At 37.1% G+C, this 26,018-nt stretch overlaps 1 protein-coding gene across 2 annotated transcripts in view; it reads left to right on the forward strand.

The window, feature by feature from the left end:
* The window catches only part of FILIP1L (filamin A interacting protein 1 like), a 198,563-nt gene that overhangs the window by 168,236 nt on the left and 4,309 nt on the right, over positions 1-26,018 (forward strand). For both annotated transcript variants that reach the window (XM_074158427.1, XM_074158418.1), the window contains exon 7: positions 9,977-12,731. In XM_074158427.1, the coding sequence (XP_074014528.1) occupies positions 9,977-12,731 (2,755 nt within the window). The remainder of the gene's footprint in view (positions 1-9,976; positions 12,732-26,018) is intronic.

Consider the following 26,018-nt stretch of genomic DNA (forward strand, 5'->3'; position numbering starts at 1 on the left):
ATCCACTTTTTCATCCTAACAATTTAGTGTTTTTTTCCTAAGAAATAGAGAAACTTTATTTTCCAGAACATGCAACAGTTATTCCTGCTGCTGAACACATATGAAAGTAGCTAACAAAGAAAAAAAAGAAAAGCTGGTTCTAGATACAAACTGTTATTAGCACTTTGAGTGGACATATGACTAAAGGACCCAAATATCTTTTATGTTTAAGCAGGGTATTTGGTTTTTAACACAGTGAACTACCAAAGTTGCAGAAGAATGGAAAAATCTTACTTCAACACATCATAATCAACAGAAAGATGTTCTTTAGTTATATACAGGTGAAGAGGCTACTTAAATTATCATCTATTTAAATTGTTATTTAAACATGAGAATTAAAACTACGAAGTAAACCTAGGTTAGACCTATAACCATTATAAAAATTCTCAGACTATCACCCTTAGCTCTCCACTGTAGCTTCTTACCCTGTAGTCTAAATCAATGTGTTAGTCCTCTTTAAAGAGGATCAATTTGCAGAAACAATGTAAACTTGATCAAGACCACCTATGCTAAGGACTAACACACTTCAAAAAAACATGCATTGACTTTTCACCTTTAGATGATTCACCAAGTGCTCCCCAGGCCAACGTGGCCCGAGGTCCTACTGAGACAAGAGAAAATGCAACTTCCAAACATCCCACATTTCAAGTCCCAACACATTCAGATATAGGAGACATACAGCAAGATGTTTAGCAGGATTAGGAGAGATAGCAAGAAAGTGATATATCTCCCAGGTAGCAAAGTCCCCAGAACTACAGAGCTTCAATATCTAGAACAGTACCCACAAGCAATTTGTAATCCATCAGAAATGGGTTTAATCCAATTTCTGAAGATCACATACTGCAAAACAGGAAATTAGCAGCATTCTCCACCACTTGTAGCTTCAAAGCCACCTTTAGCTAGTTAACAATGCTACAACGCATTGCTACAACTTCCCATTCACCTGCGTCCTCCAAGATGAAGTTCTGGCCAAGTCTGTCTTAGAGAAAATGGACACCCTCACATTATCAGGTCTATGGGAAAACGATGCATATTTAGCTTCAAAATTAAGTGTCTCTGACGTTAGTGGTATTACTGCTCTTATTACTTCCAGTCTTGGCCAATAGAAAAAGTTGCAACTGTATCAGCAAACCCGATTAAAGTCTTTTGCCTATTTGGAAATCCTCAACTATACTGCTCCATGCAACCTTGCATCAAGGAAAATTTAAATATCTCAACCTAAATTTGCAGTAACAATTAAGGTTCATGTTTTCTGCCCAAAAAAAAAAAAAAAAAAAAAAAAAGGAGTGCCACCCAAGCCCAGTCTTCAAATGCTCAGTTTATTATACACATACACAGAACTACTTCAGGAAGTGAGCACACCAGAAAAAGGGCTTACTTTTTTGTTAGGATGCCTTCAGTTCAACAGAGGAAGTGCGCGTGGCAGTATGGAAAGTTCTAAATTTTGCCACTGCTGATGACTTATAATATACAAATAAGGCCATGGTCAGCATAAGAGATAGGCACAGTGCCTGTTCTGCCCATGGATGAAAATGTGGCCCCAGACATTTATTTCTATATTAAAAGTGTGTTAAAATTGTTTTAGAGAACATCCAGTTCCTGTAAATGTTATGGGAAAATGACATTTACGACTAACCAGTCTCCTCTGAGTAACATGATGTGTTATTGTTGGGTGAGTGCCATTTTCTGTCATACCAAAAATATTAACTAATTGAAGTTAAAAAAAGTTTGTATGAATTGGATCCTTGCACAATTATGCCCAGTTCTGGTCATGGCAGCAGCACTAGCACTGCCCCAGGTGAATCAGACACCAGAAAAACATCTATTTTCCCAACTGCCCCCCAGAAAAAGCATCCATAAAACAAAGGTCCACCTTGAACCTACACACTATGATGTTATATACAGAAGAAAAAAATCCCACAATCAAATTATAGACAGGATTTATTTATTTATTTAAAGTGCTTAAAGAAAAAAACCTCAGATTGTTCTCTTAATCTAAAAGCAGTATGATCATTAAACTGAAAAGTGTAGAAAGATGACTTAGGGGTTACAAACTTATACAGAGCTGAAGCAACTGACTCATTCAGGGAATCGGAACTTCTGCAAACTCCTCAGTCACTTGAAGGCTACAGATCAAATAGGCAAGACAAAAACTCAACGCTCCAACTATTACACTTCCATCAACAGTAAACACACCATGGCAGTGATAACTAAGTAGTATTTGCCTCATACAAACTAAACTCACATGGCTGGGGTAATCAGTGCTAGTAGCAGCCTGACCAGAAAATTCCAGAATTTGGGCAAGCTGCACTCCCTTGTTTGTGCCTTATCTTCCCATGCAGAACGGGAGGAAGGCAGGCAGGGCTCTAAACGACAGCTTTCTGGAGCTCCATTAAGTCCTGCTACAATTTTTCAGTTGCTAAATCCTAGCACTGGGCTGCAATGGTAACAGTTACCGGTAGTGACACTCAGAACAGACAATGCACAGGCATCCACCTGCCCATGGATTGGAAGAAAAAATCCCCAACAAAACAGTGGAAAAATGCTGTCCTGTTTATTGCTGTAGTTCTCAGTGATTTATAACACTGGTGATTTTAAAAACAGCTCAATAACTGTGGTCAAGCAATAATGTTCTAGCAGTAATGCTTAAAGTATACATTTAAAACAAAACTCAGGTTCATAAAGACACAGGATCTCTCCCATCAATTTATTTTATCATGCAATATTAAATATCAAATCATCAAATGCAATCATTTCACTGAGACTATCATTTAAAAATCACAAGTTTTAAAAAGCAGTAGTTGTCTTGGTTTATTTTGCGCAGTTGCCATATTATTAAAACCTCTTTGGGTTAATATTAATTCTCAAAATAATCTGTTACAGTAAGTCAACACTGCTTTTCCATTTTAATAAATCTGAAGTTCAGGCACAAAATTTTCCTTGTTAAAGATGAAGAAAAGACAAAAGCAGGACCTGGATTAGTAACTGAGACATTCTGCCTCAGCCTTGTTGCTTTGACCCCTATACCACATCTCTTGTGGTTCATCCTTCCATTTCCTTCTGAAAGCTTTCCATCTGCAAAACTATAATTTCCTGGCTGACGTAAATTTGAAGAGTTCCAAATTCTGGTACTGCATCTGAAATTACTTGCTTTATTTCCGACTTTACAGGCAGTGTGGAAAGAGGGGGTGAGAGGCAGAGAGAAAGAGAGAGGGGGAATGAATACGCACTGCAGTAACATGAAAAAATCCCAAACTGCTAACCAACAAAACTCACGTAATATTCCCATGAACCAGTTAAGTTATTGATACATTTAGATTCAGAACAAAAGAGGATTAACAGTCATGCTACATGCACAATTATACATCATTGAAATGCCAACAGTAATAGATACTGACTTCAAAGAATAACTGAAATAGCTGTTAAATCTAGAAAGAGGGAAGAAGAAAGAGGAGTGCATCTCAAAAATGGTGAAACATCAGAGTCCTGCTCCCAATTCATTGTGCCATGTTTTCTAGTAGCCGAACTCTGGGACACAGAGTTTTTAAGGCTAACTTCAAGTAAAGCTTATTAATATTGTGGTCCTGTCAGGTCAGCACTCATTTACAAATGTTTTTCAGGATGCAGTCAATAAAAAAGAAGAAAAAAAAAAAAGAAAACAAAACAAAAACCTGCCAACATTTTAATAAGGTATCAACTTCCTCACTCCCACCTACAAGTCCCGCACCTTCATATCATAATTGCAGACATTGTGGATGCTACCATTACAAGATTAGAAATGAACGGACAGAATTAATAATTATCACCTTGAACATTCAAACAGTTACTGCCACAGAAAGCATTGATACTTTTTACACAAGACGGATGTTTTGCTTGGTGATTTCCAAGAACATCTAGGTATGGAAGGAATATAATTCAAGATAGAAAATTACTTTCTTAAACTGATGTTTCATGCTAAAACAAAACTGAATTTTAGTGCTGAATTAAAATGACTCCAACTAGAAGTGAATGTTAATTCAGTCTTAAATTAAGCGAGATAAATTTGTTAAAAATGTCTCATGCCATTTACTGTCACCAAATTTACACAGGATTTCATAACATTTATGAGCGCCAATATCCCTATATCACCATGAAGAATTTTAGCAGCTTAGTAGTTGTGAAACCTTGGTCACAATGTTACTGTTCCAGATTAATTAATTTTTAAAAGAATATATTATCTGCATATGTTTACTCAGCATCACAGCTAAATACATCTGGTTATCCATTTGAAATTTTGCCCAAGTTAACCCAGGACTGGCAACACCATTCATCATATATGACTTTTATTAAGACTTGTTAAGCAAGTCAGCATATTAAGCATCAGATAAAACAATGATTACTCTGTGGTAGTTTGTGGAGTAATAAGCAGAACTCACACCCTCCTCATTAGAAGTCCTCATTTTATAAAACAAGTTTCCTTATCAGGAAATTTGCCTTATACATAGTCGCTTGCAGTTGAGACATCCTTTGTGGAGGTTTGCATCCTAGTATAAACTATTTAAAATATACATATGTAAAAAATACACTGAAAAACAAATTTTAAAATAAGTGTTCGCATTCTGTTGGGATGTGCTGACTGATTCAGATAAAGCCAACAGATTACACAACAGCTATGGTATGTTGTTGCCTCTGTAATTTCAAAGGCTTTTGACTTTATGACAGGGGGAAAAAAGAAGCACCAATAAAGATAATAAAGAGAGCCATAAAAGTAGTTATAAGTATGTCTTCATAAAAACTACACATCAATAAGTAGAACTGTGGGCAAAGGAAAAAAAAAAAAAGCATAGCCACCCCAAGACCAGAAAGAGGTTTTAAAAAATCCACATTTTGTTGCCAGAAGCTGTGGAAGGCACAGACAGACTCGCTTTCTTCCAAAAAAAAAAAAAACAAAACCAAAAAAAACCCCCAAAACTTAACTGCACTGGTGTCAAAAATTAGAAAAATTTATAAGATTTACCAGAAATGATGAAGCATGTTTCTTCTCTTATTAAAGGCCAGACCATGGCTTATTGCTAACTGGGAAAAATGCCTCAGCGGAAGAGGCATGACTTCATCTACATTTAAAAGCTTTCAGCTTAGTGTTATTACTTGCATTGTAGAGAGGGAAATTCAAGCACGTCCAAAGAAGCAAGTCTCCCTCGTGTTATAACCTGTAGAACCTCCAGTAAGATATGTCTTTTACCTGGGCAAGGGTGAAGAGCACATGAGCTAGATAAAAAAATATGTATCTTTATGATTTACTAAAAAAAAAAAAAAAAAAAAAAAGAGTCACTGACGTTCAAAATCTCAGTATTTCTGCAGAGTGATCTGATATATACCTTATCATTATCTTGGTTTTTATTAAAATCTCCTCAATACTTCGGTGGAAGGAATGACAGTAGTACAGCTTTACAAAACACCTTTTTCACTTACATCCTTAAAGAACGCAGCCTTTTCTAAAGTTATTGTTGCAAGATTGCTTAAAGGAAAAAATCATCATTTTTTGTTCTTAGAATAATAATTCTAAGAATAATGATTCATTCTAGAAGAAACTCAAAAAATTAAAAAAATAAGGGTCTTGCAATCTCAGTCTCCCACACTTTCTTTAGTTTCCCTGAAACTCAAAGGAAAAGAAGCCCCCTTAGAATCCTGTAAAAACATACATTAAACAACATCAATGTAATATAGGTCCACCTGTGACAACAGAAAACCCCACGTAAAGTCAAAATTATGTCACATGACACCAAGAAGACAATGAACTGTTTTGGGAGTCCCCACGTCTTGTAGAGAACATATAGTCATTACATTGCTAGATATAATGTCGTGTAGCCGAAGTTATATGCACTTGAAAAAAAAACAAAAAACAACAACAACAAAAATAACAACCGGAAAACAAGACAACACAATTCAATGCATGGTATTAACACCAAGAAGCTATAGCATGCATACTGAGGAAAGCAATTACAATGAACAGAGGAGAGCTGACAAGTACAATTTCTTTAAGGAAATAAAAAAACAGGCAGCTGGTATTGCAAACAAGTTGGATAGTAACCCGCAATAAAGCAGTCATTCATAACAGAAGCCCTGAAGAAAAAGTAGAAAGACACTGGAAAAGAAAATGATAGAAGTATTTTATTGGATAGGGGAGTGCCTGTTCTTTTTTTAATTATTATTTTTTTTAAGCCAACCTCTTTTGACCTTTGCATATTTTTGGTAAAACTGTTCTCTCAAATACCCAGATACCCTTCTCCAGGAAGAGAGTGTTTTAGATGAAGTTAACACGAAGTATTCTGTCACAAAAGTATGCAAAATATCACAAAGTGCTATTATCGGTTACAACAGTCCTCCAATTAAACGTGTGATTCGCCTTAATTCAAATGATATACATAATCAAGCCCTGACTTGCAGAAGTCAGGTTCCCCAAAAGAGCTGACCAAAAACAAGCGATGAATTTAAAAAGAAAAAAAAAAAAAACCAAAAAACCCCCAAACAAACAAAAAAACAAACAAACAAACAAAAAAACCCCACAAAACCAAACCAAACAACAACAACAAAACAAACACAAAACCCCAAAACATTTTAGGGTCCTCTTCCATTCCTAAGTGCATGCATGCAGACAAAGTTGCTCTGGCCTACTGAACCATGAAACGGGAATTCAGCAGCCAAGGAAAAATTCTTCAGCAAATATTAACAGACTCCCAGTTGACTTCTTACAATATCAATCTCAACTCTGTACAAGAAATCATTATCTATTCAGCACTGTTCAGGGCATTTTCTGTATAGGAATACATGAATAAGTATACAGTTATCAAAAACAAGTGCAAAAAACTTATTTAACTACACAGTATCAAAAAAATACACATACCATGCTTAATACATCCCCTTTTTTCTTTTTAGAAACATGTTAAAAACCTTTATCTCACAGCTTCTGCACTATGCTCTGTAACTGAACTTCAACTGAGTGATTTTATAGAAGTATTTTTCCCAAAAGAAATAGAACTCAGGGGTTAGAAATGCTTGCTTGCATTTCTATTTGAATCTTAAAACTGCATTTTATCTTTTGAATGAAGGAAACACTTTTAAATACCCTAAATGCCTTTTGGCATGACCAGAGAAACAGAATCTTTTGAAAATCCTTCTCAGTTTATACAATGATGCAGTTTAGATACCAATAATTTAGGCACTTTCATTGAAATAACCCTTGCAACACAGACTTGATCAGAGGTTGTGTTAGACTATCTCACTCAAGCACTCAGTTTGGGCTGGAACCTCAAGTGCTTTGCTGAAGCAAATCTTAAGTATTTCAGATAGCTTGAGAAATGAAGTTATGAAAGAAAGAAATACAAATTGTACATAGACTGATGCTCACTGGAAGGATGGCTGGGATTACTCAAACATCTGTAAAGATAATTGTGCATAAATAATAAAATCAGTTGTTTGCTTCATTAAAAATTAGCATCCCTATGAAAGTTACAGTTGTTGGTTACTATTTGGTCTAAGAGTTTTCTTTCTAAAGCGATTCAAGGGCATCAGTCACTGGAGCATTGCAGTTTCATTTGGCCAGAGAGATATCAACTAGTTAATATGGAAGTGCTGGGTAAAACACCAATTAATTTACATATTAATCATCTCAGCTAAATTTGCCTTTTGAAAATAAATTCTAGTGAAGCAAGCTAAAATAAGTCAAGTGTTAATAAGTCCAAGTCTATTCTAACAGTATTAGTATGAGACATCCTAACTTCATGCACACACAAAAACTGAGTTCATTCCAAATGAAGTTGTTAGTTATGCTTCTGTTATGGTTTTATATCTATGGCAACGGTAAATCATCAATTGAACTTCACTACTAAGGCATTTAGAGACAAGGGTGGGGAGGGAAGAGAGATTTTTACACTGAAAAGAACTCAGAAAGTAGCACTGAAAAGCAGACAAAGTTTATAAACCAACAACACAGTAAAAAGCTGCCTTTGATGATGGCGCAGTCTTCTCCCCATTTATTTGTTTTGTCAAGCAGCAGCATTCCTTCAAGCTCATTTCACAAACCTCTCCCTCTCCATTTATACCTTTTCATGTCTGTTTTCCCCACTACGTTAATTGACTGTTGTAAAGAATTTGGGGCTGCTTTAAGTCTTTGATATCAACTGTATTCATTGGTACTTCCCATTCCGCCAGTTCTTCATAAAAAGCATTTCATTACGTTCAATATAGTGCAACTTATGCACTAGAATAAAAACAGCGGGGATGGCGAAGGTGTAAGAAAATTCATAGTCATAGACTTCTATACAATTTCATCATTAAATCAGACAAGTCTGATGGACAGTTGTAGAATGCCAGGGACTTCCTCTCTCTGTGCAGGAAAACTACAATGCTGCCAAAGGGGATGTTGCTGAGGCAGCCTATTAAATGCCCAGAAATATATGCCTCCAGTCCGTCAACAGCTAATAAAGAGCTGTGCAAAGGAGGCCGTTATCTAAGCTCTTCCTGGTCTAAAAGGATGGCTGCAACAGGAACTTGTCAGTGGGAAGCTATAAAGACTAACCACATGGTCAAGGGCATCACAACAGTGACCGGAGACAAACATGGAACACGAATCTTATGTTTCGGCAGCAACTTCTAGAGAGTCATCGTCATATTTCAGAGTGGGGCAGGGGGGGGAATAAAAAAATGCAAGAGGCCTCAGCTAACGAGCACTGAAGCAGTCATTTCGTGCAAGTACAGTTCTGATATGTAATTAATTTCCCTCGCATAATCTACACAACTGCATACCTAGCACACATATGAACAGTGAAACATAGAAATTCTAATACTTTATTACTTCAATCTAGGCTTTTCAGGCTTTTCTTTCATATGAGAATATAGTTATAGGTTGGCTGTGGGAAAAAGCTAATTGAAAGAAGGCAAATCTGCTGGCCAGACCAATCATACCTCAGACCAACTCCACAAACAACTCCCTGACAGAGAAAAGTCTACAAAAGAATCTAATTATTTGAGGTATTTGGAGGTTTCTTAGGATCTTACATAAACAAATGAACAACCTTATCCCAAGTCTAACAAATTAAGTATGTTGCATCTCGGTAAAGACTGAGTACTAACATAAACTTGTAAAACTAATTCTGGAAAACCACTATGAAAACCTTAAAAAATCATGTAAAAGCAGGGTTGCATTTAGGTATATCTGCAAGTTTTGGATAGAAGACCAAATCCAAGCCTAGCAGAGAGCAAGACATTCGGGCTTTCTTAAGTTTAAAAGGCACAAACTGAATACCTTTTTATCTGCTGACGACATTTTTTTGGCCGTGTATGATACAAGGTCATAAGGCCTGCATTTTCACTAAGGACTGGCTTACCTACAATGTTTAGTTTTGCTCTGATAGGCTGCTGAGAAACTGACGTTAGGCAGCCTGACTAACTGCCTGGTGTGGCTACATTTCCTTCAGGTACTTTAACATCCATACGGTTTAATCATAAAACATCATGATGGTTTATAAGTAACTTAAAGGTATTAGGAGCTTTATGACGCTGTAAATTATACCCACCCTTGAGGGCTGCACTGATTTAATTTCTCAACCCCTATGATAATCACATTTCTTAAAAGAAAACCTGCATGCACATAGCCTTGGCTCAGCAAACAGCCAAGATCAGTGTTGTTCCAGTGCAGAATAGCAGGAAGTTGTTTTGCACTGATACCTGTCAAACACTGAAAATGTAATCAAATATGCCTAAGTTGTTAAGTCTAAACAATCGTTGTGAAATGTCCATTGCAAAAGAACTTCTGAGAAGAAAGTAAGACCTGTGGGTCCCATGACACTACAAGGAGAGGTCTGCTTGTAGTTACAAGTGGCAGAGATGTCCTATTTCAGGTGTGTTTTTAAATGCCTGTTAAAACGGCTACAAAATACAATATTATTTCCTCCCACAGACTGAAAAAGCTTCTTGAACAAGAAACAGCATACCAAGCAAAAAAAGAGAAGGAAAGCAACAAGAAAATAGCTAAACTGAAAGAAGAATTGACTAAACTGAAATCCTTTGCTTTAATGGTGGTGGATGAACAGCAAAGACTCACTGAGCAGTTGAATCAACAAAGTCAAAAAATTCAAGAATTAACCACTTCTGCAGAACAAGCACATGAGAAGCTGGCTTTTGCTGAAGGAAAAGTTCAAGAAGAGGAACAGACAGCCAGCAGGCTGGAGGCTGAACTTCAAGCCCAAAGCAGTAAGATTTCTCAAGACCAAGCAGCAATGATGGCCAAACTAACCAATGAAGACAGTCAGAATCGTCAGCTTCGGTTAAAATTAACTGCTCTCAGCCGACAAATCGATGAGCTGGAAGAGACCAATAAATCTTTACGAAAAGCAGAAGAAGAACTGCAAGACCTAAGGGATAAAATAAATAAGGGAGAATGTGGGAACTCCACACTTATGACTGAAGTAGAAGAACTACGGAAACGACTACTGGAGATGGAAGGAAAAGATGAAGAGCTCATAAAAATGGAAGATCAGTGCAGAGAACTTAATAGAAAGTTAGAAAAAGAAGCATCACAGAGCAAGAACCTTAAAGGGGAAGTTGACAAACTCAACAAAAGAATTATGGAGTTGGAGAAATTAGAAGATGCTTTTGGCAAAAGCAAACAGGAATGCTACTCCCTGAAATGCAACCTAGAAAGAGAAAAAATGTTAACAAAGCAGTTGTCCCATGAGCTTGATGGCTTAAAAGCTAGAATTGGCGAGCTTGAAGCAATTGAAAGTAAGTTAGAAAAAACTGAGTTTACGCTTAAAGAAGATTTAACAAAGTTGAAGAGTCTAACAGTGATGCTTGTGGATGAAAGAAAAACTATGGGTGAAAAAATAAAGCAAACGGAAGAAAAGCTGCTAGCTGCAACTTCTCAGCTTCAGGTGGAACAAAATAAAGTGATGTCCGTTACAGAAAAACTAATTGAGGAAAGTAAAAAGGCATTGAAATCAAAATCTGATGCAGAGGAAAAAGTGTCCAGTGTCACAAAAGAAAGAGATGAACTGAAAAACAAACTCAAAGCAGAAGAGGAGAAAGGAAGCGATCTTGTTTCCAAGGTGAATATTCTAAGAAAAAGACTTCAGTCACTGGAAGCTGTTGAAAAAGAGTTTCTTAAAAGTAAACTTAAGGAGAGTACTAAATCCAGCACCTCCTTGCAGCAGGAGAACAACAAAATCAAAGAGCTTTCTCAAGAAGTTGAGAGGCTTAAGCAGAAGCTGAAAGAAATGAAGGCTATAGAAGATGATCTTATGAAAACTGAAGATGAATTTGAGTCTCTAGAACGAAGATATGTCAATGAACGGGACAGAGCCAAGCTCCTATCAGAGGAGCTGGAGGCTATGAAAATGGAAGTGGCTAAGTATAAATTAACAGAAAAGGCAGAGTCCAATCAAGAGCAGCGTCTTTTTAAGAAGCTTAAAGAAGAGGAAGCTAAGTCAAGTCATCTTTCCAGAGAAGTAGATGCACTGAAAGAGAAAATTCATGAATATATGGCAACAGAAGACCTAATCTGTCACCTCCGAGGTGATCACACAGTCTTACAAAAGAAACTACTCCAGCAAGAGAACAAGAACAGGGAGTTAGCAAGAGAAATGGAAAGCCTCACAAAAGAATTGGAGAGGTACAGACACTTCAGCAAGAACTTCAGGCCTGGTCTTAATGGAAGAAGAATTTCTGATTTGCAAGTTTTTTCCAAAGAAGTCCAGACAGATCCAGCAGACAATGAACCACCCGATTACAAAACCCTCATGCCTTTAGAGCGAACAGTCATTAATGGGCAGCTGTATGAAGACAGTGATAATGAGGACAAAGATAACAATGAGGAGGAACAAACTGTGTCTTTCAAAAGCAACTCATCCATTGCAAATGCTGTGAACAAAAAATTATGGATCCCTTGGATGAAGTCCAAAGAGAGCCATCCTCAGAATGGAAAGATTCATACAAAGCAAAACGGAAACTGTGCACAGACTGGAGACCTAGTGCTAAGCCATACACCTGGCCAACCTCTGCACATAAAAGTAACTCCAGACCACGGACAGAACACAGCAACACTTGAAATAACTAGTCCTACCACTGAAAGTCCTCACTCCTACACAAGCACAGCAGTTATACCCAACTGTGGCACTCCCAAGCAAAGAATAACCATTATTCAGAATGCCTCCTTAACACCTGTAAAATCAAAAGCAGCAGAAGGTTACATCAGCCCAGAGCCAGTAATTTCTCCTATTACTATGGCTACTTTTGCAAGATCTCAAACTCCTGAATCATGTGGCTCTTTAACTCCTGAAAGAACAATGTCCCCTTTGGCCTTACCAGGCTCAAGTTCTCAGGAACAAATAATCTCCTCAGAGCCTTTGGAAATGGGAGCCAAGCATGCTGTTTTTAGAGTATCCCCAGACAGGCAGTCGTCATGGCAGTTTCAGAGATCTAACAGTACGGGATCAAGTGTAATAACTACTGAGGATAACAAAATCCACATCCATTTAGGAAGTCCTTACGTCCAAGCTCTCACCAATTCCAAGCCCATCACCCCATGTAATCCGGTGCAAGACAACAGAACTCCAGCAGTAGCTAATGGCCTGCCCAGTAAGCCCACCAATAAAATCACCAGCAGTATTACTATCACACCAACAGCCACTCCTCTCCCTCGGCAATCACAAATTACAGTAAGTAATGTCTATAACTGACCCCCAATCCATGCTGACACCCTTACCAGCAACCCATCCTGTTTTTCATCCCAGCAAGAATGATTTGGAACAGCCCCTTTACTTTGGGAGAGATCTGTGCATGAACTGTACAACAGCATATGGAACTAACTTTAAGTTTTGCCTGCTTAGTGTTATCAAGTGTGCACTTACTGTATATCTTCTCATTGAAATACAGTTATGTAAAACATTTAGTCTTGCACTTGTATAAATGCATCTTTATGTATTTCCATTTTCAAAATAACTCACATTACTTTTGACTGCAACTTGCCTTGGTAAAATATTTTAACATTACAAAATCAGTAAATAATTGATTATTTTTATCATTGCTTGCAGAATATTTTTGTTTGTTACGTGTGGTTTGTATTTTTTTGCATGTATGGTAGAATTTGAATTAAGCCATAATATTGCCTGCTAACTTCAGATAAGACTTGATTCATTATCTTCCCTGCTATTTCCCAACTCCTCCTAGCCCTCTCATTTGAGATAATTATCAGTATATCACACACAAACACTCAAAATATTATGTATTGTATCTCATTACAAATTTATGATGCGTACTTGATATGTTCCAGAGCACAACCATCACTTTACCTCCCATTTTTTGTTGGTTGTTTTTTTTTGTTTGTTTGGGTTTTTTGGGGTTTTTTTGTTGTTGTTGTTTTGGTTTGGTTTTTTGTTTGTTTGTTTTTTTTTTTAACACTGTTTGGTAAAAACTCTTTTAAACCTTTCTTGTAAGTGAACTGAGTTCAGAAACTTATATCACAAAATTATTCTCCCCAAACAAGGCAAGCAATTTTTTCCAATACAACAAAAAACCTGCTATCGCTTAGGTACACTGTGAAACAATAAACAGCAACACTTACTTTCCTAAAGGATATCTCAGAAGAATGCATCCACACATAATATTAAAATTTCATCTATGCTCCTAGCCATGAGTTCAACATACAACATGTATCACAAAGGTATAATGGAGAAGAAACAAGACTAGCAAACTATGGCACACCTTCATGTTTTTCATATAATAGACTTGACAGAAGCATTAAGAACCTACTCTCCAAACATGTACGCCTCTAGGACTATGGTAAATAGGAGTACCATACAGAATGGACAAAACAGGTTAAGGTATTTTAATGATGGATGCAGTATTAGTGCCTAAGAAAAGGACAGAAACATAAGCAATTCCGCCTTGTACATGTGTGCCAAGTAGTCAATCCTAAACTCCCAGAAAATATTGCTAGTAGTGGACCAACTTCACACTGAATGTAAATAAGCCCAAAAGACCTGAAATGCACTTTCAAATACCTCTTTTTCAAAAGCTTTTAATAGCAAATGGATGTTGGAACAGCTGCTTCTTATTCTAAGAAGTTAAATGCTGTGTATCTTATGTTCTTGAAGGGGGAAAATTATTTAAAAAAACAAACAAACAAACAAACAAAAAACAATCAACCTTCTTATCAACAAGGAGGTTTGCAAGTAAGCTAAGCAGAAAGTCCCTATTCACTAAACCCATATCTTTATTCTGTTTCCATTATCTAGAGAAAAAAACCCAACATTTCTAGAGTATAACCTAGCAACCGATTCAGCAAAGGACTATGGCACATGCTTTCACATAACAAGGGAACTTTTATCATTTGAAGTCCTTTTGATGGACGGGAATCTAAATGACTACAACTGTAGGTAATAACTGATTTTAGAAGGAACAGTTTCTATTGAAAAGCAAAGCCTACCACCTTCACATGCTTTTCTCAGTAAAATTACTAATGGGAAGAAAAAAATATTAATTTATAAGATATGTGATAGAAATAGCTTAACAAATGTATTACAGCTGAGCAGTGGCAATTTTAAAAAGGTAAAATGTGGACATGCACAAGCCTAGCTTAATGTCATGCTGATACAACACCTCCTGAAGTTACTGGGCTTCATAAGAGGTCCTTCCAACTTGTTTTCTGTCAGTTTATCTCCGCTGACTGCTAAAGTGAGATCTGACTAAGATCTGGTTCAGAATAAGTATACATTCTTACCCTGTGAAGCAAACTTTGGCTCCTACCAACTTCAGCAAAAGTTACTGATCAAGACAGCAGCCAGCACTCAGGCAAGTCAAGATTATAATAATTTTAGAGTGTGCTGATTATATGAACAAGTTACTTAACTACATTCAGGTTACATGTTCTTAACTGCAGGGCTCATTCAAAATTAAAAAGCAGCCCATTCAAAAGACATTCTCTGCACTTCTACTGCATACCCTGCTCATCCATACCCAAGATCTCTGCAGGGACACATTACAAACATGGTACTGAGTACCTGTGTCTGAAGTACACACTTGCCAGTGTCCTAACAGACACCACAGTTTCATAAAATTAAAGGATTAACAGTTATCCTCCAGAAGCACTAATATTTTCTTCAGCTGGACTTAAAAATCTTGTAGAAAAAAAAAATTTTCATTTCATACCTGCGTTCCAAAACACACAGAAATGTGTTGATCATTAACCACCTGGCCATTTATTACAACGTCTTGTAAAAGAAAAGCACGCATCAGGGCATAGCAATAAGCACATTTAGTCCTTTGGACAATTCCCAAGCTATTATGAATACAAAACCCAGGTGAGAGTTCACACCACTTATAAGTTTAATTATTAAACAGGACAGTACTTCTGTTCCTGCCTTAATCCTTATACTGGTGGCGGCTTACCAGTAACTGTCCAATTAAGAAAAGACAAAGAAAGGAGTCACTCATGACCATTAAATCCTAAATAAGAAGCATCATCATTGCCTGTAAATGAACTTGCTACATTTTCCTAAAAAGACACCTTGATTAAGGGATGCTTTATTTCCCTGCTAATGAAACAATCTATGAGTAGATCTTAACTGACTTCACAGTGGAATTTCTGTCATTCATTTCAACAGATAGAAAATCAAATAATTATTTTGACTAAAAATAAGGTTTGCAGCATAAAACCTGTTCATCCTGTTCAAATTCCCAAGATCTAGTTCAAAGCACATGGCAGAGAAAATAAACACCTGGATGTATTTGTCAAGAGCTGAAACTTATTTAATTGTTTGAAAATAAATAAGTTAGCTGTAGTTTTATCACAAAATAACAAATAGGAAGCATAGCTTGATAATAAGCAGCAAATAACCAATTTACACATTAACCTTAAGTTGTTCAGATCAGCAGTCCGTATTTCAGACTATTTCCATTTTGCTGAGTGGGAATATTCACCTACTTCCTTGGCAGACAAAGAAAAAACAGCAGAGCAAGGAGAAAATTAAATGAGTTGTCTGCAAATTGATTTAAACACTCCAAAAAAAAAAGTCAAGCATAATCGTATTAAAATTCAACCAAGTAAGGCAGCTTTTCCAGGAATTTCAAGCATTCCATAAATGGTAAGTATTGCTGTTAATTTGGAGGCTGAGACACTTTCGTTTTCAGCATTTGCCCAAAAAACTAAAATCTGACAGGCATGTAATGATTTAATTAAATGTTAAAGGAAAATACAGGCACAAAGTAAGTAGCATATATCAGAGGGATTAAACTGTGAAAGACAGCATAAAAGCAGTTTTCAGCAGATCATAATATCAATACTTCTCTTTTCCAAAACTCTTAGCAGCGATCTCCTCTGAACTCTAGAAATCTACCCTTTCCCCTAGATATTGAGTTAAGTGCCTAGGAAAAGAAAGGGAGAATTAACTGATAAAAACCAGCAGAAGTTCTCAGCCTACTTTCCTTCATCTTTTCAATTTTATTTCAGTGAGTGAGCAAAGGAACACGAGCAAGGGCAGCACAAACAGTTTGGTACTCAGCACTTTTAAGCCATTCTTTTTATGCGATTAAATATTTCAGAAGACATATTCGTAATTTTTGTCCTTACAGGGAAGACGGATGAGGGGAGGAAGGGAAAAGGAAAAAAAGGAAAAAATGACAAAAAGAAGAAATAATGGTATTCTGAGAGCAAAGTTCCCATCCATCAACCGAGAAGTAGTATTTCAAGTTATTTAAAAACCTTCCTCAGGTAGCTAATTAAGCAATAGAATTGACAAAAATTACAGGAGCAGCTAGCTGATCTTCCTGATCTGAAGCACAGTAGATAATATGGTGTCTGGGGACAGAATATGAGGCTGTAATAAGAAAAAAGATCTGCATGTAAACATCTCATGCAAAGCTTAAGAAGGTGTGCTCCCCGCTTTGGGGAAAAAAATAATCAGAAACAGGGTTGTACAGCACTTTTTCCGATTAAGATTGAATGGATGCTGCAGGGTTAGGTGATGGAGTAACCATCTGCAGGATGACTTTGTCCCTAGGAAACTATAGGGAGACAGGCAAAACAAAAACTGACAACTGCCTAATCTCCAGGCTTAAGCAAAGACTACCAAAACATTATGTTACCAAGAAACAGAACAGAGGAAGATCTCATGGTTCAAGTAGAGCATGAGTGTGTGTATAAAGACATTTTTAAATTAACACCAACTACTGTAAGTGGGAAATTGCTCAAGAAAAGACCAACCTTAAAAATTCAAGAAGCATGAAGTGTTTTCACAAACCTGCAGTCAGTGGCCCCAAGACGTCGCTGAATTCTCTCCATTAGCACACCACCCAATGACCTACCATACTGTGGACACCCAGAAAACCTCAAATATCAGAGCTGCCAACGGGACATGATTCTTCTCTCACTAAGCAAAGTACTCTTGGGAAACAGATTTTGAGTACAAGAGGAAAGACCTGTTTTAATCAATGACTCTTCACTCACTAAGCAGTAGCCTGACATCAGAGAGTCTTCATATAGGGGTAGGCAAAAGAAGCTCCCTCCCCCCTACCACATCTCATATCACAAAATACTTCCCTTCCAGTTATGCTGTCATCACTGTTCAGGAAGGCAGCACACTGAACCAGGTCAAGAAACTAACCTGGATTTTAAAAAAAAAAAACAAACACACACACAAAAACACAGCCAACAAACAAGACAATAAACCCACCACACTCCACAATTCTTTATTAAAAAAGCAGAATCCACTTAACAGCACTGCTCTATAAAAGAGAGATATGAGCATAACTGAGGGGCAAGCAAAAAGGATGCGCACTTTATACCGGAATCACTGCCAAAGCTCTGGTCTCATCACCTTAGATGCTACCACTGTTGTTTGAAGAGATACAATCTAGCATGCAAATACTTTACAAAGTACTCCAAATATACAACAAACATTCACCAGTACCATTGACATCCTTCTGGGTAGTAAGAAGAAATTACTCCACTTCTAGGAGAGAAGTTAATTGACTTGTGCAAAATCACAGCAAGGCAGCTTCAATCGTCATTAGAATCTAGAATTTCTTATCCTTTATTGTCTCATACTCAAGCCATTATAGGTCATGTTTTATCCTGTAGAAACATCAACCTTGACTAGACAAAAGGTAGAGGTTTTCTTTTTAAACATTTTTTTATATGTACTTAAAATACTTTATATATATACATAATTTTTTTTAAATAGGACTGATTAACACAGCTTTAAAAGTGGCTTTCACAGAAGAAAAAAGCCTTCTCCCAGACAGAAAAAAAAGCCAGGATGGTAAAAGCAGAGGGTTTTTTCTCCCTTCTCCATGTAGAACACATTTGGGCCCAACCTGGTTACCCCTGGGTGCTTCTTCAACATATATATTAACTAATATAGGAAAAATATATTCAAAGTTTTTGAACAGACAATATGGATACTGAAGATGTTTTCATGTTAAAAGGTGTGCATAGGTATGAACACGGTTCCACACTTTTTTTAAAAACAGCATATTTAGAAATACCCAAATACATATATCCCTACCTGCCTACAACCTGTACAGAATAAGAACCGCTGCCAAGAATCTTACTCAGCAAGTGGCAGCACAGCTTTAAACTATGTAAACTGATGATCTCACAAAGGTTTGTAAAATAATGCATTCTATAAAAACACTAACAGTTAAGCACCAGTAGAAACATTTAAGGGCCAGCACTACCCTCTCCTGGACAGAATTAATATTGCAGTGCATTCAGTATTTAAAAAGGCCATACTACTCCTCTTCTGAGAGACCCTAGGTGCCCTAACAAGGTGCCTAAGATCCCTCCTTTTTTCAAGGGGCAAAGGGAAGAGAACTAACAACAAGCAACTGTTCATTTCAGAGACCAACCAGCTGCATGGAGATAGTGACCAACAAGTGCCAGGTAAATCCTTGTCCTAGGGGAGTTGACCCACAACACAGCCTTACCTTTCCCTTCATCTTGTCAATTATCTATTATAAATGAGTCTTTAAACTACCTTATGTTTAAAAGATTGCCACATTTCCCAGTGCAGACATGTCCCAGGAAAAGCAAGGCACATAACAGAATTTTAGTAACTAGGAATACAACATCTGCCTCCAACTCTGTCCAACCATGCTTCTTTTCCCCACCACCAGAAAGTAGATTTAAACTTAGTGTTCAGGAAATAAGACCACTGTGACACATTTGGGTATATGAGCGCAAATCGTGTCACATATATGAAAATTATTTCTTATATTAATAGAGATTTTTCTGTTAAATAGGTCATCTTATTGAAATCAAGAGTGGTGTAATAGGCCAAATATCAGGAGAAGAGTAGAAGGGACCTCAGGACGTTTTCCAGCCTATTCCCTTACTAAAACTGGATTTAAACCCTTCCAAACAAATGTCTGGTTCATCCTCTTCTAAAAAACTTCTGCAACGACAATTTCAGTTACCCCAGGAATCTATAACAGGGCTGCAATAACCTTGCCATTAAGAATCTCGCTAATTTCTAAACTAAATTTCCGTTGCTGAAATTGTAATCCAGGATTTGCTTTCCTATCCCCCCACTGGACTTCAAAAACTACTTTCTCTGCAATGGACTTCCACATATTAGAAGACGGTTATCAAGTCTTTCCTCAGTTTTGTTTTCTCCAGGTTAAACAAAGCCAATTGCTGTCCCACTTAATAGCTCAAGTACTACAACTGTACTAACCATTTTCCCTCTGCAGAGCTGTTTATCATGGTGTGACAATGCAGTGCCCCAAGCCAGACAATACTCTGGTTAAAGTCTTACCAATGTTTGTAAGTGTAAGGATTATTTATACTGCTCTTCAATACAGTCATGCACACAAGCAGGTTGCACAAAAGGAAATGCAGAGCAACTGAGAATTTTCCCTCTGGATTCCTAGAAGACAGATGCCAGGACCTAGTGGAAGAAAAGGAAATACCAAAATGCCCTGTGCAGTTGAAAAGGTCTAACTGGAAATTTCAGCCAAAGCTGTCTTGTTGGGAGACCAAAGGGAATACTCAGGTTTATCGCTTAATCTTAACTCATTCTCACTTGCAGACCTGGCTTACATTCTGACTGCATTCAATCATCCAGGAACAAAATTAAGTCTGGCAAGAGGCACAATCGGATACATGGATTCCCGTGAAAAGGATCTTCAGCACCATTCCCTGGCCACTTTCACTGAGGTTGAAAATTATACTCACTGTTGCTCAAATTTCTTAAACTAAAAATTTAAACAGTGAGAGAGAACCTTATCTAAAGTTATTTCTCCTAGATCAAATTCTACAATGACTGTAGAAAGGTAAATAAGAAAACTTTTAAAGCAGAAGTACTACATGCTCCCCTCTTTTTAAATGAATACAGTTAAAACCGGAACCCAAGCATACATCATACTTCGGGGGGGGGGGGGAAGAAAAAATATTAGAACCAAAGGCAGGAGAACTACTTGAACAGCACAAAAACAGACATATTTTCTCTCCTTGACCGCCCCACACACACTTGCCTTGGCCCACTCCCCAGAAGGCAAGAATTGTATTGTGGTAAAATACCTGATGACCCATATTATTAACAGATAAACCACCTCTGTGCCTCTGATGAAAAAAAACAAAGCGTGTATGAAATACATATCCTGATATTTCAGAGCATGCTTTCAGAGTTGACTTTCTGAAATTAAGAAGGGCCATTTTCACAGTCACACATGGAAATTCCCCAGTTCTCACCCGTGGAGTGTTTGTACCCGTCCCTGAAGTATCTGCTGTCATTCACTATGAAATAACAAACACAACCACTGCATAGGAGTTCTCACTCTTAACACCCTTCCTATCACAGGCGATTGACATCTACTTCAGAAGTTAATTTAAAACAAAGAAAGTTAAAAAATTCTTATGAAACTGCAGCTTTCTTGATTCTTAGATCATTGCTTGCCTTGAAAATGAGCTTTAACTGCTTATTTCTACAACCGTAAGCACTACTGACAAAAACTTGGGTATTTTCTAAGTCCAACGCTTTAAACTAATATGATGTTAATACGACTAATACGACAGACATACTACATAACCTTCTAATTTCAAAAATGTGACTAGTTTAATGTCTTTTGGGTTGGTTGTCTGCAATTATTTGCTGATATTTGTTTAACTGTGTTTAGACACTTTAAGTAAAGGAAAACCGCAAAACTACTTAAGTAGCTCCAGGGAAACATTTCATTTCCAGGGGTGTTTTGAGAGCACTGATGGGAACTCAGGAGGCCTCTCCAGAACATGAAAGGCAGCTCAGCTTGGTTTTTGAAAGATAAACTTATCTTATTTCCTCTTCTATCACTTGGAAAGGTAACAAATATAAAAAGCGGTCTACGGGTGGGAACTCAAGGAGCCATAACTAAACAGCAATGACAAACACAGAGACAGCAAATTCAGAATAAAAGGGAGCGTCAAAAAAAGAATGGGGGAGACTGAAAACCATTCATCTTGAAGGAGGATACAAATTGGTAGAAAGGGTGGACACATTTGAAGAGATTCTTTGTGTGCACAGAGACTTCCCATACACAGATAAGAGTTAAAAATCAAATTGAAAAAGCCCACCAAAATCTATATAGCAGGGTTGTTTTCAGTCTTTCAGGTCTGCCCAAAAACCAAAATTAATCCCAAATTAACATCCCAACACACAAGCATGCCATAGCCAACGTATCTCCTTACATGTCTCTACACTAAGTAGTAGGGAAGGAACCAAGACGATTGCACAAGAATTTTCAGTACACGTACAACTAAACCAATGCAGAACTTGATATACAATCACTTCCAACTGCCTTCCAGACAATTCCTACATAACGCCACTCCCTCTTTACAGGAACAGCTTATGCATTGATTTACTCAACTGACCCAAAATTCTTTATACAACTCATACCCAAAATTCGTATTTTGTCAAGTACCAACTTCTAAAAAATAAACAAAAAGTTTAGTGATCTAGCTACACACGTAATTAAACTCAAAACATTAAGTGTCAACAAGTATTTTCCTTAAATTTAAGTTATTCAGCCTTTCCTCTCCAGAACTTATATCAGGAACGATGAAAAAGAACCTAATTTTTAAAGTGCTGAAAGAGGAGGAAGAGAACTAGATGGGCAGTTTGTTAAATCCCTGCCTACAACAGTTAGACTGGTACAATCACTGAAGTGCAAATTTAATTGTGCTGGCACAGAAACTTAACACTGGTATAGTTTACTCCCACAGGAAAAAAGCCTTATAATACAGTTGTTATCCTCAAGTTTGAGCCTATGCCAGAAGTTGCATCAATTCAGTTATTGCGGCTATAAGCAAACATAACACACACAAAAGAGAGCAACATAACACTGTAAGCAAACTAAACCTTGAAAAAGTCATCAGTTATAATGCAACTCGCAGAACTAGGTGATAATAATTTAGATGTATTCAACACTGTCATTCAGAACTGCAAAATAGAACATCACTTTGAATCACCAAAAAAATTTTTGCTTGAAATGAAATCTGATGGCTCAGAAGGCCACATTTTAAATAGTTCTAATGAGCTGGAAGTCAGCACAAACTATGGGCCAGAGCACAGGGGTGCTTCCACACCTAAATTCCCACTGATTTAAAAGACCATAGAGCCTGAATACCAGTTAGATGCACAAAACCTGTAAAAATCTATGCCTACAAATACCTTCTTGAAATACTAACACTACTGTTCAACCAGTTACAGATAGAATCCTGCAATCACTTTGTACCCTATGGAATCTCTGAAGTGGAACACTTCTCAAAAAAAAAAAAAAAAAAAGGCACCAACACACAAGAAAAAATCCCACCACCAACCAAACAAACAAAAACACCCATCAAAATCCAAACAAACAAAATAACAACTCAAAACCCCACAACTCTTTCTTAGAGAGCCAGTAAAACTTTAGCATGCAAGACTTACATAAATATTTTTATCTATTCATCTCAATATGCTTAGCAAATGATGGCTGATCTAATTCTTTTTAGTTAGGAATCCGAGACACATTTTATATCCTCTCTAAATTCACATCAGAGAGTAGCACTGCTAGAAATAGCCCCCCCAAACATTTTATTCTCAATACTGTGCCTCATCTACCAGGCCACACCACATAGTCAGAAGGCAAAGTTTCCAGAAGTACCGAGTCATACAGCAGTAACACAGTTATCCCCTCCAACATCAACCCCTTCTTTCTTAACATGGTGCATTTGGTAATTGAAGCAAAATGCTTTTTGGCTTGGGGGTCAATATTTATATTATATTAACAATATAAATGCTAAAATTCAAGAGTAGCATGACAATGACAATGCATGTTGATTTTTTTTTTTATTTATTCAGCGTTTAACAAGTTTCAGTAAGATTTTAGTGAAAATACTAGGATGCAATAAAAAAAAAACAAACAAAATACAACCACTTTGCTGCCACCTAGAGGTAACATCTTCAAGGAACACAGAGCAAAGAAAAGCTCATTTCTTTTTTCCTTCTCACTTTCAAAGCTGAACTCTTTCCTTTCTCAATGTATTATTAAAAAATCTAAAACCTGAAACTTTCCGATTTTGAAAATAAAAACATGAAAGGGGTTACACATATTCATTCAGACCCAGGATCTACGTATCTCATCTTTGGTAGTGACCAGCAGTAAAAGTTTTTGAAAAAAAACCATTAAGTACTAGGCAAATAGAGTCATAAACACAGCCTCTAGCAGTCTACAACTTATGACTATCCACAGCTGAAATCTGTATCATGTCTTTATGTGCAGCACTTCTTGATGGATGCCATGTATGCGTCTAAACTCTCTCCAAACCAGTTTATATCATCACCTCAAAAACTGCCTGTCTCAATGAGTTTCATAGCTCACCGACAAGTGAAACTACTTTTTATTTATCTTTAACCCACCTTCAATGGATGCCCTCTCAAGCATGGTATTAGAGAGAATTCCCCTAGTCACCATAATGCTAGACTTCTTTTGTTACTTTTTTCTCTCCATGATCTATTTTCCAAACTTGAAAAGTGTATGTTGTTAATCTTCATGCAGAAGCCATTCCATAACTGATCATCTTTGCCACCTTTTTCCTGCATTTTGCCATACCCTTTTCTGAGCTGCTTGGACAAAACTCTGCAAAACATTCACTATGTAGGCATGGTTTAGATTTATAAACTAAAAAAATGATGGGTTTTGTTTTCTTCTTTTCTTTTCCAAGTAATTCCTAACCTGCCTGTTACCTGTTTGGCAATTGCCAGTTGCTGAGCAATGAGGATCATTTACAGGGACTCAAGGGTTTGTGTTCTGAGTGACAAGAGATGTCCTATTTACTACTATATGAGAACTAGTTTTCCCTACATATATTATTTTTCATTTGTTAACACTGAACTGACACACATTTTTACCACCTCGTTACTCAATACCATGAATCACTATCAGCTCTTGCTTCTAATACCCTCCCTTTTATACCATATGCAAATGTCATCATTTCAGTACTAAGTCTCTTCACATGCAGTTTATGAATATGTTGAATATAACAGGTGTCTTTGAGGCTCACATGACATCTCCACTATACTATGAAAACCAGCTTCATGCTCTGCTTCCTATCCACTTGCCACTTTTAACCATGAGAATTTTTCTTCTTTTCCCACAGAAACTTTGCTCTCCCAAAATTCTTTTGTTAGAGACCACTATCACAAATTTTTGAAAAATCATAATATAACATGGTCACATCTACAACAGTAACTTAAAGGCACCTACGTCTGTTGCTCAGACACTGGTCAACCCAAACTACAAGACACTTCCCGAGCCTCCAAAACAGCCCAGCCAAATACAACCAACCTACGATGAAAACTATCCCTCCTCTGGCCTAACTCCCAAGCTATGCCTCAGAATTGTTCCAGTTAGATACAGGTCGCAGACCATTCAAACAGCTCAACGCTATTGACAATTTAACAATTCCAGCGTCTGGAAACCTTCACAGACACTGCCCAGTTCATTATTAGATAAACTGATACCATATACCCATATAAGAATATTTGTTAACACATAGTTGAATATTATCCTCGACAAGAAGTGTGGTTGTTTTCCCATTGCAAAATTAGTAACCATGTGGGTGAACATGCTATTTCTTATTGTCATTTCTACAGTTTGATCAGTTCAGCAGCTATACTTATGAATCTTCTGGAAAGATTTACTCTAAAAGTGGCATCACGTGCCTCCAGCATCACCAACAATTTCAGTGGCAGATTGCACATCATTAATTAGGATTCAGCAATTTAAAAAGTCATCTCCCTCAGAACTCTTGGAAAAACATCACATTGCTCTGGGAGAGGGTTACTCTTCTTTCTATCTCTTTGTTCTCAAACTTCAATTAGCCCAGGTTGCTTTTATTCCTTATTCATGATCCATTAAGCATGCCTGTGATGTGCAAACTTTCCCCAAATTCTTCCATACTGAGCGCGTGTAACGATATGACATTGGCTCAGCTTTACCCTTTTGAGAACTCCTGTCATACAATTATCTAACAGCCAAATGGCAGGCTTTTGAATTCTCATCCATTTTTTTAAAAGAAATGCTTATTCCAGGCAGGCTTTTAGGGCTACTAAGAAGTTGTTTCTCAAAACTTGTTTTGATCTAGCTCATTCTTATTCATACTTAATTCACCAGAGTTTCTATGCTGTTTCCTATTGTCCTCATTTGAACAGTTTCCACTTTGCGTTTCTTAAAAAAAAAAAAACCAACAAAACCCCACAGTGAACTTCTTTTACTCTGTTGCTCAACTATAAAAGGTATATAAAAAGGCTTGTGATGTAAAAAGCTTTTCTGATGGGTAGTGCATGTTTAATTCTAGTTTCAGATATACCTTTCAAACAATCTCCCTACCTTTACAGGTCTTTGCCTCTTTTCAGTGCTATTTTTGTTTTTGTCTACTTACTTCTTTGCAATTAAATACGACTGTGATGAATTCCAGACGGAGAGTTCTC

This window comes from Numenius arquata, chromosome 1 (genome assembly GCF_964106895.1).
Source record: "Numenius arquata chromosome 1, bNumArq3.hap1.1, whole genome shotgun sequence".
In the NCBI taxonomy this organism is placed as follows: domain Eukaryota; kingdom Metazoa; phylum Chordata; class Aves; order Charadriiformes; family Scolopacidae; genus Numenius; species Numenius arquata.